Source organism: Condylura cristata, unplaced genomic scaffold (genome assembly GCF_000260355.1).
Source record: "Condylura cristata isolate star-nosed mole 26May11 unplaced genomic scaffold, ConCri1.0 scaffold00014, whole genome shotgun sequence".
Taxonomy (NCBI): domain Eukaryota; kingdom Metazoa; phylum Chordata; class Mammalia; order Eulipotyphla; family Talpidae; genus Condylura; species Condylura cristata.
In genome coordinates, this window is record NW_004567115.1 from 9995580 (window position 1) to 10012645 (window position 17066).

A 17066-nucleotide genomic window follows, 5' to 3' on the forward strand; every position below is an offset into this window, starting at 1 on the left:
AAAGAGGACATGAAGGAAAAGAGTGAGGAAAATAAACTGAATGTGAAAAGAACTGGAATGATAATACCAAATAGATAATACCAAAGAGAGGCAACAAAATGGCTGATGTATCTCCTTTGTGGTCCCAAGATTCCCTTTCTTTATCATCACATTAGTATTCATGAATCAAACTACCTTAAACTATCTCTTTAGCTACATGATTTCTCATCAGACTTTGGATCCTCCACATTATTCATCCTTATAAATTCCTGTGTTAGCACAATGTCTAGCACCTGACATGCAGTCTATATATGTTTGTTGATGGAATTAATCAATCTATCCAGGTAAATTAATCAATCTATCCAGGTATCTGATTATGTGAAATCAACTGGGGTGGAAGCTGAATCATTAATTTTGAGAAAGCAGTTAACAAGATGATTTACAGATAGAAAGAAATGTGATATTAAGTGATTACTTAATGTTTGGGTATCTGGATGCAGAAATGCTAGGAAGCTTGGAAATTATGTCCTTTAGCAAGATAAGGATGTATCTTGATTTTTGATCATCTAAATTATCTTTGAGGTGAGGTAAGAATATATAAGTAAACCATGGGTATAGTCCACTTTCTGAGTTATAAGAGGAACCAATAATAAAACATTACAAACATGCATGTCAGGGAACAGCTTCAGCCAAAATTTAGCTAGAATCTTAAATTTGTCAATAATAAGTGGATTCAAGAGGCACCAATCCACGCCATAGATTCATAGAGGCTAACCATTCTACTTCTTTCCTTTGCTTTGAGAGAGACTAATAACGTTTAGTGTGGTAGAGATTAAGAGCCCAAATATTTACACTACATGTATAGCTCCTATCATAGCTATGTGTAAGTGGAGTACTATGATAGTTAACAAAAACCAAGAGAGAAAGCATTGCGCTTTGCCATTAAAATGGTAAGAAAAGTAAAAAAGAAATGGTACCTAGACACACTGGAGAAACAGCTTTGTCAATCAAGAATGCACATATTGGCCCTCCCTGGTGACACAGTGGGTTAAAGCACAGCACTGAGAAGCTAAAGCCACTTCTGCTTGAGTTCGATTCCTGCCTGCCCTGGAGGAGACCACATGACGTGGAAGACCTCTCCTGACCCGCCCACTGCTCCCCTCAGCAGTGTACTTCATAGATCTGCCTGTTCTGCTCCCCACACTGTTCCTGGTGAAGCCTCTCGCCGCTCCTGCACCTCTGGCCTGTACCCCAGTTCTGTATGCATAAATAAATAAATCTTTTAAAAAAATGCACATATTTTATTCTTAAACAATCGAAATGACATTTTTTAAATTGAAATTTTAAAAATTATGGAAGGCTGGAGCCTCAAGCTCAATTATGTCATTTTCATTATGAACCAATACACATTCCACTTACCTGAAGAAGCTCTCATTTGGAATACTGTACATTCATTTTTTGTGCAAAGTAGCCAAAAAATACACCAGTACTGAAAACTACAAACTGAGTATAAAATTTGACCTATATGTGAAACTCCCTGTCATAAAGACACTCATAAAATAAAGAGAAAATACATACTTGGTTAACTAGAATAAGTCAAAAAGGTAAAGATTTATAAAGTTGCTTGGTACATTACAAATATTCACTGCTTATAATTATTATGATGTCCTTTTTGGAGAATCTAACATCAAAAGCCTAAGTAAAATAAACACTCATTGTCCACCAAGATTAAGGGTTAAAATATATTCATATTCCAAATAAAGCTACCATTGCCACATGTGAATTGTCAATTTAAGAAGAATAGGTGATTATCTATTATTCAAACTAAAATTGTTTTTAACATAAGACTTGATTCTAAAGGCATGTGATAAATTTATAGTAAACATCATCTTTCAATATTGGCATTTACTGTGCACTTGCCATATTTTTAAGTTGAAAAGAATCAAGAATTGACAGTAATTTAGGTCATTCTTATAAACAAAACATGTAGTATAGATTTTTAGATCTATGTAATGCGAGATACAGTTCTGATTTACAGAAATATTGACTAAGAAGAAAGAGCCTATTGTATTTAATTCTTTATTTTATGTTTACAAGTCATTTTACATTTTCCAAAGTGAAGAACGTAATATAAAAACTGTATTAATAACTATTTATAAATTAAAAACTGTATATATATAAACTATATTAATAAGAAATGCCAAAATAGCCATACATCATTAATATTTTACATATGTAATCACTACAAACAACATCAAATTTGTTTTGGTAATGTTTACTTGATTCTAGTAAATTATGTACTACTACTTTTAGCAGACTGTAGATAGGTGCCATTTTCTTGTATGAGCTAAAGATACAAACTCCCATAAGTCAAGCCTTGAGGATTTTATTTTTTAAACTTTTTTTTTTTAAAGATTTATTTATTTGTTCATACAGAACTGGGGTACAGGCCAGAGGTTCAGGGGCGGCGAGAGTCTTCACCAGAGACAGAGTGGGGAGCAGAACAGGCAGATCGACAAAGTACACTGCTGAGGGGAGCAGCGGGTGGGTCAGGAGAGGTCTGCCATGCCATGTGGTCACCTCCGGGACAGGCGGGAATTGAACTCATGCGGGAGTGGCTTTAGCTTCTCAGTGCTGTGCTGTAACGGGCTGCGCCACCAGGGAGGGCCGCCTTGAGGATTTTTAAAGGATATGTTTTAAGATAAAGCAAAAAAAAAAAAAAAAAAAGCCTATATACACACACACAGAAACACACACACACACAACTTGTGAATATGCATATGAATATGTGAGAATGCATAGAATATAAGTGATAGAATATAATGGAATAATAAACAACATACACTTAAGTGGTTTATAAATATGAAAAGATATATACACATGTACAAATATATAACCATTATTGAGATTCAAAGTTAACGCCATGGACACAAACATGCAGACTATGTCACTTTGATCTAATAATTTCTAGAGAATCTTGCCACCCTTTTAACTATAATTCTCTGGCTGGCTAACTTCAGAACATATAAGCAAATAAGACTCAGAATCATTTATTTCATTTGGTATTAAGGACATTTTTTTTTAATGCTTCCCTATGATACTTTTAAGAGTAACTGATTTTGTGTGTGTGTGTGTGTGCATACAGGCTATTCCTTTATCTTGAAACATATCCTTTAAAAATCCTTAAAGGCTTGACTTGATGGGAGCTTGTATATTTAGCTCATGCAAGAATAGAACCTATCTACAGTCTACTAAAACTAGAGGTACATAATTTCCTAGAATCAGAAAATCAAATTAAGCATTACCAAAATAAATTTTTTGTCAGTACATTAAAATACACCAAAAGATACTTTTGAGTAAGTCTTCAAGTATGAAGAGGAAATGGGTTACTTGTGAAAACCATACAATTCTATAGTATCCACAAGTGTGTGCCAGACAAATCCACTCTAGTTTTCTGGTTCTACTCACTGTGAAACTACAAAGTCAGACATACTTGGTTCTATTTCCTTTTGCCTGTTAATAGAAAGTATACTAAGGTAAGGCCACATAGGGATATCTGATCTTTTCATGGAAAATCACTATAGTAAAAATCTGACCAGCTGCTCTAATTTACATACCTTGAAAAAACAGTGTTTTAGCAGTTTTGACTCATGAGTTACAAAAACACTGAATAGTTAGTCCAATATAAGAATTACTATGACTATGCTAATACTGCAGTAATATCACCAAGAAATATCCTGCAATTGCTTTTTCTAAAGTAGTCCACAGGTCTCCATGCTGGAAGAAACTGGAATTTGTAATTCAGTAGTTTATCTGATACTTTTACTCTTTGCTGTAGTTGCAAAGGCTAAAAATTATAACTACATAATTGAGATTAGTCATAGTATGTTGAAAGCTCATTACTCACCTTTCATTTTTCAATTTTGTTTTGCCTTTTTTATATGTTCACAATATTTACTGCGAAGACCAAACTTAATATTGCTAAAAAATGATAAAACTATTTTGTAGCTAAAGCCAACTGACAATTCTTTTATGTCTTCCCAATTAGATATTCTGGATTCAAAGCTGACTACTTCTATATCTTTCCCCCACTAAAATTAGTCAGCTGCCTTTGGTTGTTTACACTTTGTTGTCAACTCCTAGCTACCTGTTTTTGGTCTAGTAATGGTGTCTGTGCGATTCAGTGGTGGCTGTGAACTGTGTATAAGAAGGATAATATCAGGCAACACTCTTCCTAAACATCATTTGATTCTTCCTTTTCTCTGTCAATAATTTTAAAAATAAAGAAAATGTTAATAATATTAGTCACTTTTTATTCTCTTCACTATATACAATTACTTTTCAGACAGTGACAAAGTTTAGGAGTGAATTAAATCAAATAGAATAAATATTTATTTTTTAGGGAAAAGGAAGCTTTATCAAATTACACCATACATCCCTTAAGGTCAGTTCTATTTTCACATAAAATAAGATTTTGAGTGATCTGTCCCTCTAAAACTATTCCCTTTAGCTATGATTGTTTTTTGCTTACCTGTTGCTACTATCTGAAAATATTACAAAGAATGTGTTTTGAGAGAATTATACACACCATATTCACAAAATTTTAATATAGTATATACTATTGTCCATTATTAATTATTCTATTTTATTATTGTTAATTTAATATTGTGTCTAATTCATAAATCAATTTTTATCATAGGTCTATCTGTATAGGAGAATATAGTATATACTACTAGTGGTTTCAGGCATCTGTTGGGGGTCTTGGAATGTATTCCCAGTGAAAAGGTGGAGGGAGACTAATATCTAGATAGATTTTAGTACTAAAATTAGCAATCAGGTTTAGTGCAATGTTGTCTTCATTCACACCCTCTTTTCTAAATCCAGAATTTTTTAAAAATATTTATTTATTTATAAGGGAGATTTAAATTAAAACCACAATGAGATACCGGCTAACCCCAGTGAGAATGGCACATTTAAAACAACTAGCAATGACAAATGTTGGCGAGGATGTGGAGAAAAAGGAACTCTCCGGCACTGCTGGTGGGAATGCAAACTAGTACAACCACTATGGAAAACTGTTTGGAGGTTGGAGGTTCCTCAAACTGCTTAACATGGAGCTTCCCTACAACCCAGCAATCCCACTTCTGGGTATCTACCCAAAAGACACAAAAACACTGTTTTAAAAAGATAACTGCACCCCCATGTTTATTGCTGCCTTATTTACAATTGGAAAGACATGGAAACAGCCAAAATGCCCAAAAGTGGATGACTGGATTAAAAAGATGTGGTACATATACATAATGGAATATTACTCAGCAACTAAAAAGAAAGAAAGAAAGAAAGAAACACATGCCTTTTGCAGCAACATGGATGGAGCTGGAAAAGATCATTCTTAGTGAAATAAGCCAGAAAGAAAAGGAAAATTACCGGATGGTTTCACTCATAGCAGGAGTAAAATGGACCAGGCAAGAAAATAATAATAATAATGAACAGCTATATGCCAGAGACATTTTATGGGGATGCAGTGGGGAATGGGATCAAAAACAGCGGTGGGAGGAAAATGCACTGGACTATGGTGATGGCACAGGGGTGACTTGGTGATGGGAAACCCACCGGGATTACAACTGAGATGAAAAAATGCACAAAATGATGAAAAATAAACTATTGTATTACTTTAAAAAAAGATTTATTTATTTATGCATACAGAACTGGGTTACAGGCCAGAGGTGCAGGAGTGGTAAGAGGATTCACCAGAGACAGAGTGGGGAGCAGAACAGTCAGATCAAGGAAGTACACTGCTGGGAGGAACAGCAGGTGGATCAGGAGAGGTCTGCCATGCCATGTGGATCACCTTCCAGCAGGGACTGAACTCATGCTGAAGTGGCTTAATTTCTTAGTGTTGTGCTTTAACCCGCTGAGCCACCAGGAAGGGCCCTTAATCCAGAATTTTAACTCTTCTCCCTCTTCTTTGGTTTGAATGGTTTTGATTTTTTTTTTTTAATTTTCTTCTCTCTTCTTTGTAAAGAATCATTTTATTTTATATGAAATTGTTTTAAATTAAGGTCAATAACAACTAAGCACTTATGTACCAATTTGTGGGTAACTACACATACTGGCATTGAATGTTATTTAATATTTTTATACTTACATATAATTTTATATTTCTGACTTAACTTTTACAACAAGTTGGCAGTATTAATCTCCCTTTTCACATGATTAGACTAAAGCTCAACAAAGTCAATTTGCCCAGTCACAAAATTAGGAAAGGAATCCAACAGGATAGTTAGATCTAGAAATTTAACCTCTGGTGTTCAACTCCAAAGCCCATGCTCTTTCCTTCTACAATCCCCTTCAAATGAGTTTTATCACCTTAATTAACAATGAAGCATATGAAACAAGCATTTTTTAAGAGGCACTAAGATGATCAAACCATAGCAGTTGGTTATATTACACTCATCCCAGTGCATTTTAATGCTTTATTTGCTATTTTATCAACCTTAGAGAATCATATTAATAGTAATAAAAATGATAATATCTTCTACAATCAATGACATTTTCAATAAATAGCTTATTTGGAAATGTCATTGATTGTAGAAGATATTTATTTAATATTTAAGCTATTTATTGATGATCTTAATATTTGTGACTATCAATATACAGAACTATGTATGGTATCTGCCTAAGTAATGTTTAATTAAATCTAAGTAATGTTTAATTAAATCTATTCCCCTCTACTGACTTGTGTGTGTGCCTGCACAGGTATAACCAAAATAGATTTATTTAACGAACGGATTCAATGCCATTTTCTAGTAACAATGATAACTAACTTATAAAGAGGTTGATTAAATCATTATATAGTTTTATAGTTAAGGGAATAAAGGCAAAACTGACATAATGAGAAAAGAAGATGCAGCATCTCCTGTTTCTGTAAACTGAGATATGAGGACAGGTATCAAGTCTCAGGCTAAAGGACCTCTACCCCTTTCCTCACCTCTTCAGTTCAGTTTGAATAATCAAGCAGTCTTATTCACTTTTATCTTGCTTTCACTTTACAAATCCTACCCCCACCCCTCAAAGACATCCCTTCTACAATGCCTTATTCGGGGGGATGGGGAGTAGTGTCTAAATAAGAACTGCATTCAGTAGAAATTCCTATAAATAAAATATCCTAACCTTGCCATAGTTGAGCAAGAATAAAACAAGGTACTGCTTGGCTGCTAATACTAGCAGTAAGGGAAGAAAGGGATTTGCTGGGCCCTCAGTGCTATCCCAAGTGCATCTCATCCCCACCCTATCTGTCTGTGTGCTCCTTCCCTGGACACAGTTGAGACCTAGGGGTCCTCAGTGTACCCAGCCCTATAAGACTAATTAGGCTAAACATTCTTCCTTTGCACTCTGTGTTTAAATGCCCTAATTGGTTCTTAGGAGAGATAATCATTTTTCAATCACTTGTAATCTTAACACTTGTAATGGCCACACTTAATTTTTTAAAAGCAGTATTACCTCAAGTATTTTATTTAAATGTGTTTCCACTCATTAGACATAAGGGAATTTTGGAAAAAAGAAGGGCATTTAGAAAATCAAGAGTTTCTTTACATTCACTAATGACTGCTTCCTAAACTCTGATATTTAAAACATCACCAGAAGATCCACACTTCAGAGGATGCATTAACTCAAAAATAAAAACAAAAGAACCCCAGTGGCCTAATCTATACCTCCTTCCAATTATAACAGATCATCAATTTTAATTCTCTAGCTCTTGTGGATATTAAAGTCACAAACTCATTCTCCAATGAAACATTTTTTTAATGTAAAACAAATATTCTACAAAAGCCAAAGCAAACCATGTCAGTTAACAACTACACAATTCTTTATAGTACAATATTAAAGTCATAAATGTCAGGGGAGCTTTCCAAGACGAAAAAAAAAAAAAAAAGATAATTCACATTTTCAAAATTATAATATTTGGCAGATTCAAGTAGAAAACAAACAACAATTTTCAATAGACTTTTAAGTACATACTACTTACATGACACCTTGTAGAACTTTCTGGGGATCAGGGTCAAATAGCCTGTCAACATAGTGGCGACTGCTAGCTGTTACTTCCTAGAAAGTGGGGGGAAAAATTATAACATCTGAAGCCATGCAAATTACAAATTCACAAAGCCAAATAGAAATGTAATCTAACAAAGTATATGCATTAGTATCATAAAATACTCATATTAGGTCATTCTGAGAAAAGTCTGTGACAAGATAAATATTAAGATGGGGAAGGAAAAAGATACCCAGTTCTCACTAAAAATATAACTAGACAGGGCAACCTTGTGGTGAGGCCTGCAAATTTTCCAATAGAAAGAAAGGGCTATAAATGTTAAGAAGCAAGAGCTAAATTTCTTAATTATTGTCACCTACATATTCACAGAAAGGAAAGTTACTGCTGTTCAGTATCCACTAAACGGAGAGAAAATCTGGCCATCAGCAAGAAACAAGGAGACTACATGAGACTACAAGTAGAGCTGCATCAAGCCGATGCATAGTACCTACAATGTAAGGAGGTAGACACAAGCAAAAAATTAAAATGATGGTTCACTTTCTGTGAGAGAAAAACAATTAAGAAGTGTTACTGATGAGATCTAAGTTACTTTGTCTGAACTAAATAAGGCTGGATAGAAGGGGGAGGAGTTAGGATATAAAGAGCAAGAAGAGACATCTCTTTTATTCATATACTTGTAGGGTTTCTTCTATTATAATATTTCTTATTTGGGTAAGGGAAAACATTTTATATTTAGTTTTCAATATTTTACCTTATTTAAAAGAAAGAACAAATGTGTAAGAATCAGAGATAAAGTTTTTGTTCATTGCTGTTTCTTTCTGATGCCTGCTAGAATATTTTCACATACCCACTAGAAAATAATTATCCTAGAGAGGAAGGAATACTTTATCATTTTACCAGAATTGCTCAGTAGAAAAGAATTAATTGCCAAGACACAGTACCAACTTAAGTGTTTGAGTAACCAAAAATATCTGGAGAAAAACTACATAAAATCTAATTTTCTGACTATATCCTTAATCCAAAAAAGCAAAGTGTTTTCATGAGTTTTCTACCAAAATATCTTCACATGCAATCCAAATATCCACTTTTAGTATATATCCCAGTTATTTTTTTTTAAAGATTTGTTTATTTATGCATACAGAATTTGAGTACAGGCCAGAGGTGCAAGGGCAGTGAGAGGATTCACCAGACACAGAGTGGGGAACAGAACAGGTGGATAGACTGAAATACACTGCTGAAGGGAGCAGTGGGCAAGACAGGAGAGGTCTGCTGTGCCACGTGGATCACATCCGGAGCCACTTGCAGGATCGAACTCTCACTGAAGCAGCTGCGGATAGCTTGTAGTGCTGCATCCTAAGCCGCTGAGCCACCAGGGAAGGACTATATATCCCACTTATAAAAAAACAAACAGTGGCTAACTAAAGCAGCAAAACTGATAAAAATGTTTGTGCCCACTAAAGCACCACAAAAGTGCCTGTTAATAGGGTCTGGTTTTTCAAAACAACAAAAGAATCACAGATTATGAAGGCCTCTTAATAAAGAGTGTGGTGTCTACCAGTCCCTTGGTCAACACATGAAGGATGATCCTTACCCAGGTATCAGACTGCTATATGTTAACAGCAGGGATTTGAACAATGCATATGTATCAAGAAATAATACACCAAAAGTAAAACCCAGGGTAAACTGAGATCAGTTTTCCTGTGATACAAACTGTTGAGTTTTGTCCCTCTGAGCACACATACTTTCCTAGTTTTCCAACATGAAACTTCCTCTGAGCACCTCAGACACTGAACCCCCTTCCTATCCAGGCACTGATCTTTGATTTACTGTTCCTCTCCACACAGATCAACATCAATGTGACTTTTAAAAAGGCACAAATTTAAAACCCACATTTTAGACTGCTCTGTGCCTGGTTCATTCAATTTAACAAGCAGTGGGTACCTATTGTACACAAGGCACTGAACAAGGCATCAAAGACTTTTTAATATTTATAAGATCAATGTCCTTGCCCTCAAGAATTCTTATTGAAATTGTGATTATATGCTTATATTCCCTACTAGATTACAAAACAAAAGTATATACTCATAGAGGCAACACTTAGGGCTTAATTAAACTAGGAGACTCAGTGAAAGTTTAGAGGAGCTGGTTTTGGAAAATGAATAAAAATTTACAAGAACTGACAAAAAACAGTGAAGTCACAATCACAGGCATAGGGCAACTGAAGACAACACAACAACACAGGTCTATCAACAAGTGCATCAGTTGCAGGCACTGAATAAGAGGAGAGAGTAGAGAGGAATCACAGCATGTAAAATACCAAAGATTAACTAGCAGGTAGGCAATCACCATAACTGGAGTTCAGAGTGCCTCTTGGTCAAAGTTCTATGCAAAGTCTCAAAGAAGGTAAAAGAAGAAGCGAAAGTAACAGCCTTGAATTCAAGGAATTGCATTCAAGGAACTTACAATCTACCAATATAAGAGGCCAGTACATGAAAGATAATCCTCTCAGCTACATACATAATAAAGTAGCAAGTTGAGAGGATATGGTGACTTATTGAACTTTAATTTTACTCTGTGCTTTTACCTAATACAGTCATTTATTTGTCTGTATGGAACAATTTTCATATTTCACTGCCTTCCTTTTATAGCTCAGGTTCCCTTTTCCCCTCTCGGCCCTTTTCTCTCTTACTTCAAAAGGCAACCTGAGAATGTAAAATTGAGAAAGAAGACTATTGGTATATAGAGATCGGCCATCTAAGAAGGTGGCATTTAAACAAAGACCTGAAGAAAGTGAGTAAATCAATTATTTGGAAGCAAAGTTTTTTAGGCAAGAGAACAGCAAAATGCAAAGGCTATGAAATAGCTGTGATCAAATAACAGGAGGTCATTGTAGCTGGAGCAGAATAAGCAAAGAGAAAAGCAGTAGGAGATGAGATCAGAGAAGAGAAGCCAGATGGTAAAGAGCTGAATTGTCCAATATGATGACCAATAATCTCATGTGGCTATTGAGCATTTGAAATGTGACTGGGAACTAAATTTAAGGTTTTTAACTTTAATTAAATTTTAAATTAAAAACCAACACTGGATGCAGTTATTAGAAAAAATTTAAGAATTTTTAGAACCACTTAGATATATCAATCCACTTTTTCAACTATAAATTTTGCAGGACTTAAATGCAAATCAAGTATTTCCAACCATAATTTGGTATCCAAACTATATCAAAGCATTGAATTTTGATTTAATATAAAAGAGTAAAATAATTTAATAATTTCTTATATTTGATTACATATTGAAACAAATATTTTGATCTACTGGCTTACATAAAATATATTAAAATTAATTTTATGTTATCTTTTCATAATTTTATGTTATGTTTTCTTTATCAGCATGGATATTAGGATATTTTAAATTACAAGTGTGCATTGTATTATTTTTCCATGGGACAAAGCTAAATAGAAACCTTGTTGGTCACTGGATTTTGTTTTTAAAATATATATATACTTTAATTTAGTAGTACCACTGGCTTGTATCACTGTTAGTATTTCGGAAGGATAGGCTTTCCTACTTCAAGTGTAGTCTTCCTAGCATAACCATCAACAAGCTATCCACAGTCCTCCACAACAGTCTACTATGCTCTCTCCTCATACTGTCCTAACCCCTTTTCATCTCTAGATGCATCAGTTCTAAGGTCAGCTTTCAAAGGTTTATTTTAAAGCTTGCCTGAATCTTTCTTTGTTTTTTTCCATTTCTTCGCATAAGTCATACCATGCAGAATTCATGTTTTCCCAAGAACTCTGATTTTCATGGTGCTAGAAAGTCATTAGAGAATTTCCAGAAAATAGACATAAGTGATTTGTTTTAGAAGGGTTGCTCTGGTTCCAATTTTAGAAACAGACAATAGTGTGAAGAGGGCTAGAAAACAAAAGCAAAGAGACTAAGGTAGGAGGCTAAATTTCAATCATCAGAAATGTTATTTCAGAGATAATGGTAGTGGGGACTAAAGTAAGAGATTTGGCGGTAGCAAGATTCTCTCAGATTTCAGGTAAATGCTGAAGTTCTAATAACTGTCAAATTGGATAGTCAGACTAGGTGTGTGGTATGAAAGACGAGAAAAACCAAGAATAACATTTCACATTTTGCCAGAGTACCTAGAAAGACTGGGTTTGAGTAAAGGTCAAAAACTTCTTTGGGGTGGGAGGGTCCTGGTGGCACAGGGGTTAAAGACTCAGAACTATCAAGCCAGAGCAGACTTCTTCTCCTATCTTACCCACTGCTCCCCTCAGCAGTGTATTGCATAGATTTACCTCTTCTGCTCCCCACTCTGTCTCTGGTGAATCTTCTCACCCCCGCACCTCTGGCCTCACCCCAGTTCTGTATGCATAAATAAAAAATATTAAAAAACATGAAAACTTACTCTGGACATATCAGGACTGAGAATTTTAACAGACATTCAAGTGACAATGCCAACTTGGAAAGTGTATATGTAAGTCTAGCGTTTAGAAGAGTTGTGGGCAATGTATTGTCAGCTTATAAATGGGATGGGTTCAGTAGGGAGTGACCATGGGTAGATAAAAGCAAGCCCTGAAGACTGAACTTTAGAGTACATGAACAAGCAGTCAATGTGGTGGGAAGAAACCTAGCAGCCAAATGAGAGACTGGTTCACATGAGACAGTAGTCAGCCACATTAAATACTACTGATTGCAGTATAAACATACTACTATGTGGTTTAAGAGCATGGACGGCATCAATAAGCTTGACAAGAGTATTATGGCAGAGTAGTGGGGTCCAAGAGTAATTACAGAAAGTAAATAGAGACAACTCTTGAGAGGAGTTTCAATCTAAAAGGAAGTGAAGAAACAGAGGGAGGGAGAAGCAGAGACAGAAAAACTCTTTTAAAAAAAATCCTAAATTAGAACATGCTTAACTCACTGATGAAAAACTTTTTCAATAGAGAAAAAAAAAAAAAAACAACTGATGCCACACTAGGGCAGGGAGAACTTTTGGACCAGTGTTCATGAATAATGGGGATTTACTGACCAGGCAGAGCTTGGAGAGTATAATAAATAGTGAGAATTAATTAGGCAGTTATGATACAGTAGTGAGAGTTTGTGGATATTTTCTGTTCTTTTAAAATTTTTTTGAGACTGAAAGTGGTGTGTGTGTGAAAGAGAGGGAGAGGGACAAAGAAAGGGAGAGGGATAGAGGGCTGTTTGAAAAAAAAAAAGAAACTCTAGGACCAATAACTGGTCAGGGAAATGTACCAGGCAGCACCAATACATAATCAAATTATCACAGACGTAATGTTAGAAAGTGACCACAAGCTAAGAGTCAAAATCTTAAAGAAATAAGGGGGCATCTGCAGATGATCATAACAAACTAGAATCTGATGAGATTCACAGTTGAAGTGTTTAGAGCAGAGAAAAAGAAAGAGGGCTGAAAGAGCAATGAGGAGCAAGACTCTTTACGCTCCACCTTTTAATCTAATAATATGAGGAACATGGGAGGGAAAGAAAAGAGCCACCAGCTAAGAAGATTAAAGGAAAGGTAGGAAGAGGATGTCATCAGGTAGAAAGTACACTTTCAATTTAAACAAAAAGATGAAGGAACTGTTCAGAGAAGGGGCTGCTAAGGGTAAACCCATGAAAGGCTCAGGCAAAGGGATGTGTCACAGACAAAACCACCTGAGCATGAGGGATGACCCTAGAGTCCTGAGCCTCCCATGGTAGTCAATATAAACAGAAAAAGACCTTAATCTTGATGCACTCAAGGGACAGCACAGGAATGAGGGCTCTGAGTGGGGTGGGAGAATTTGGGGTTCTTCTTTATTCTTGCCAACAATGTGAATGCTGACGAGGGGCAGTTTGATCTGGGCATTCTTTTTTATTCCCCCAAATATGAGAAGTCTTGGGGATCCTTTACCTGTCCTGCCCAAAGAGGAAAGAAGGTAGGAGGGTCTCTGACATTTTGTCCTTTCATGTTGCTTCACCCTCACTTCAAAACACCGGCGCTCTTTTAAATTATGTAACTTCTACTAGCTGGAAGGGGTTGTGCACACTGTGATTCTTCCATCACTCCAACCAATAAAGTGACTATGCTAAGTAGCCAGCAAAGCCCAGGGTACAGTCTGTGCCCAGGATGGAGAACAAAGCCAGCAAAGGTCAGACTATGACCTCGCTATTGGCACAGGGCTCCAAGCAGAGGCGTTAATGAGCCCTTCAAGCCTGGCTCTGAACTCATTTTACACATTCAAAACTTCAAAAAAGCTACCACAAATATATATACTAAAAACCTGTTATAGCTATGCTTACACTCCACCCATTATATTATGTGAAGATATACATGGATTCCTTCATTAGAGTTTGTATGCAACAAATATGCAAACTAGAATTAATTTAAAAAGCTTAATTTACTGTGTGTAAGACGGTATGGTATTGGTAGAGCAGGAGGAGGAAGAGAAAGATAAGAACACAAAGCACATTTTCTCAGCAAAACAAAAGTAAAAACAGGTGGAGCTGACATCCATTGTGAAGTAGTATTTTATGGAAGTAATTTCCCTTTTATTGAGACAGTCCTCTGTGGTAGGAAGCCATCTCTCCCCTTGAGTGAGACTCTGAAGTAGAGACTGATCCTAGCAAACAGTGCAGTTGAAGGGCTGGGATGTCATTTCAGAGCTGTTTCTCACCCTGTCCCTCATTCTCCCCTTCCCTCTTCTCAAAAGCCAGGTGCTATGACCCCTCAGCCCACAGGGAACTAAATCCTACCAATTACTAAGTGACTGAGCTTGGAAGCAGATTCCCTCTCAAATGAGACTTCAGGAAAGAACTGACATACTGAATACAATTTCAAGAGACACTTTGGGGCAAAGTCACACCTGATTCCTGACCTCTAGAAACTGTGACATAAGAAGTGCTGTTTTAAGCAGCTAAGCTTCAGAGTAATTTGTTGCATAACAAAATATCAGATAACTAATGAACCTTCAAATTTACCACCCAAGCCAGGATTATTTTAAGAGTTAAAGCAGATTTAGTTGCAAGACTGTCCACCTGCATCTATGTAGACAGCTCCTTCAACAAACCAACCCTTTTCAAAAGCACCTTTCTGCATACCTGTGTCTACACATTTGCCTTTCTGCTTCCTTTCTCTTTTCCTTATAAATGTGTCCTTTTACAGTGTCCCCTCCAAAAAAATTAGAGACACTATAAATTATAGAGAATATACAAAAGTGAAGAGTGCTGGAGATGAAGATTGTACAAATAACCCTACCTTTTATTCAGGGGCAAAGATAGTTCAGAAAATTGGTCAGATATCTGAAAAGGCAAACTAGAACAGTTGCTAGTGAATAATCTACCCATAACTGAAGTGAAAAACCATGCCTTTTGAAAAAAAATTCTTAAGGGAAGAATTTTGAACACAAAATTACTAAATCTCAGATTTAGCCATGAATAGGATTTAAATCAAAAAGTTATAAATGTTTCAAATTAAGCTTTAGGGTAAAATACTGTATTTATTAGATAGCAAAGAAGAATGCCATGTTAAGAATTAATAAGAAAATATCAAGTATATCTTATTTCTTCTTCTTTTTTTTTTTTAAGATTTAGTTATTTATGCATATTAGAACTGGGATACAGACCAGAGGTGAAGGGGGTGAGAGGATTCATCAGAGACAGAGTGGAGAGCAGACTTAAATATACAGTGCTGAGGAGAGCAGCAAGTGAGATAGCAGAGGTCTGCCATGCCATGTGGATTACCTCCTTGGCTAGAGATCGAACTTGTGCTGCAGTGGTTATGGAGAGCTTCATAGCGCAGAGCTTTAACCCACTGAGCCACCAGGGAGAGCTGCCAAGTATATCTTATTTCATGAAAAGCTTTATTTCAAAAATTCTAACATATTCAGGCATTGTATGATAGAAAAACAAATAATTTGGCATTTGAAGACTTGGGTTTGAGTTATGTCCCTTACTAGCTTTGTAACTTAGGGCTAAAATAAAGTATCTGAGACAGGTCCTCCCTGGTGGCGCAGCGGGTTAAAGCACAGCACTGAGAACTAAAGGTACTTCAGCATGTGTTCGATCCCCACCCCAGAGGTGATCAACATGGCGTGGCAGACCTCTCTTGACCCGCCTACTGCTCCCCTCAACTGTGTACTTTGTCAGTGGGCCATGTTCTGCTCCCTACTCTGTCTCTGGTGAATCCTCTCACTGCCCCTGCACCTCTGGCCTGTACCCAAACTCTGTATGCATAAATAAATAAATCTTTAAAAAAAAATTGAGACAGCTTTCTTCAATTGTAAAGTGTTGATAATTGTCATGCAGCTCAGAGTATGGATCAAATAACATATGGAAAACCCCTGTAAAAGTACCATACACTGATTCCAGGAAAATTCTTTTTGCACCCAAAGCCCCTGCTTTAACAGGTATACTAAAACACTCATATTTGCTGTTAAAACCTAATTTTTCAAAACAACTTTTCCTTGTCTGATAGCAGCATCCTCTCAGAGCACTAAGTACTTAGCAAGAGATAAAAATACACTTGGGGCCCTCCCTGGTGGCGCAGCAGGTTAAAGCACTGCACTGAGAAGCTAAAGCCACTTCCGCATGAGTTCCGATTCCTGCCTGCCCCGGAGGTGACCACATGGTGTGGCAGACTCTCCTGACCCGCCCGCCCGCTGCTCTCCTCAGCAGTGTACTTCATAGATCTGCCTGTTCTGCTCCCCACTCTGTCTCTGGTGAAGCCTCTCACCGCCCCTGAGTCTCTGGACTGTACCCCAGTTCTGTATGTACAAATAAATAAAATCTTAAAAAAAATACACTTGGGTAGACAATCTAAAAACATCTAAACTTTCATTACTTGAGATTTTAAACTACTTAAAATGTATAAAATTTGTGCAGTCTATATCACTAACTTCTCTTATAACTGTGGTTGCTACCATGCATTCTGATAGAATTTAAAATCACAGTCAAGAAAACTAATGTATAATTTGAGTGTATTTTCTTTCATACAACCAACACAGAAAGATATGAAATATTTTCATAT

At 36.2% G+C, this 17066-nt stretch overlaps 1 protein-coding gene across 3 annotated transcripts in view; it reads right to left on the minus strand.

Annotated features, from left to right (window-relative positions):
- Positions 1 to 17066, minus strand: part of ARMC8 (armadillo repeat containing 8) — a 102111-nt gene that overhangs the window by 70567 nt on the left and 14478 nt on the right. For 2 of the 3 annotated variants that reach the window (XM_012724927.1, XM_012724926.1), the window contains exon 2: positions 8009 to 8085. The exons of the other annotated variant lie outside the window; for it this stretch is intronic. In XM_012724927.1, the coding sequence (XP_012580381.1) occupies positions 8009 to 8085 (77 nt within the window). The remainder of the gene's footprint in view (positions 1 to 8008; positions 8086 to 17066) is intronic. 3 annotated transcript variants of the gene reach the window in all.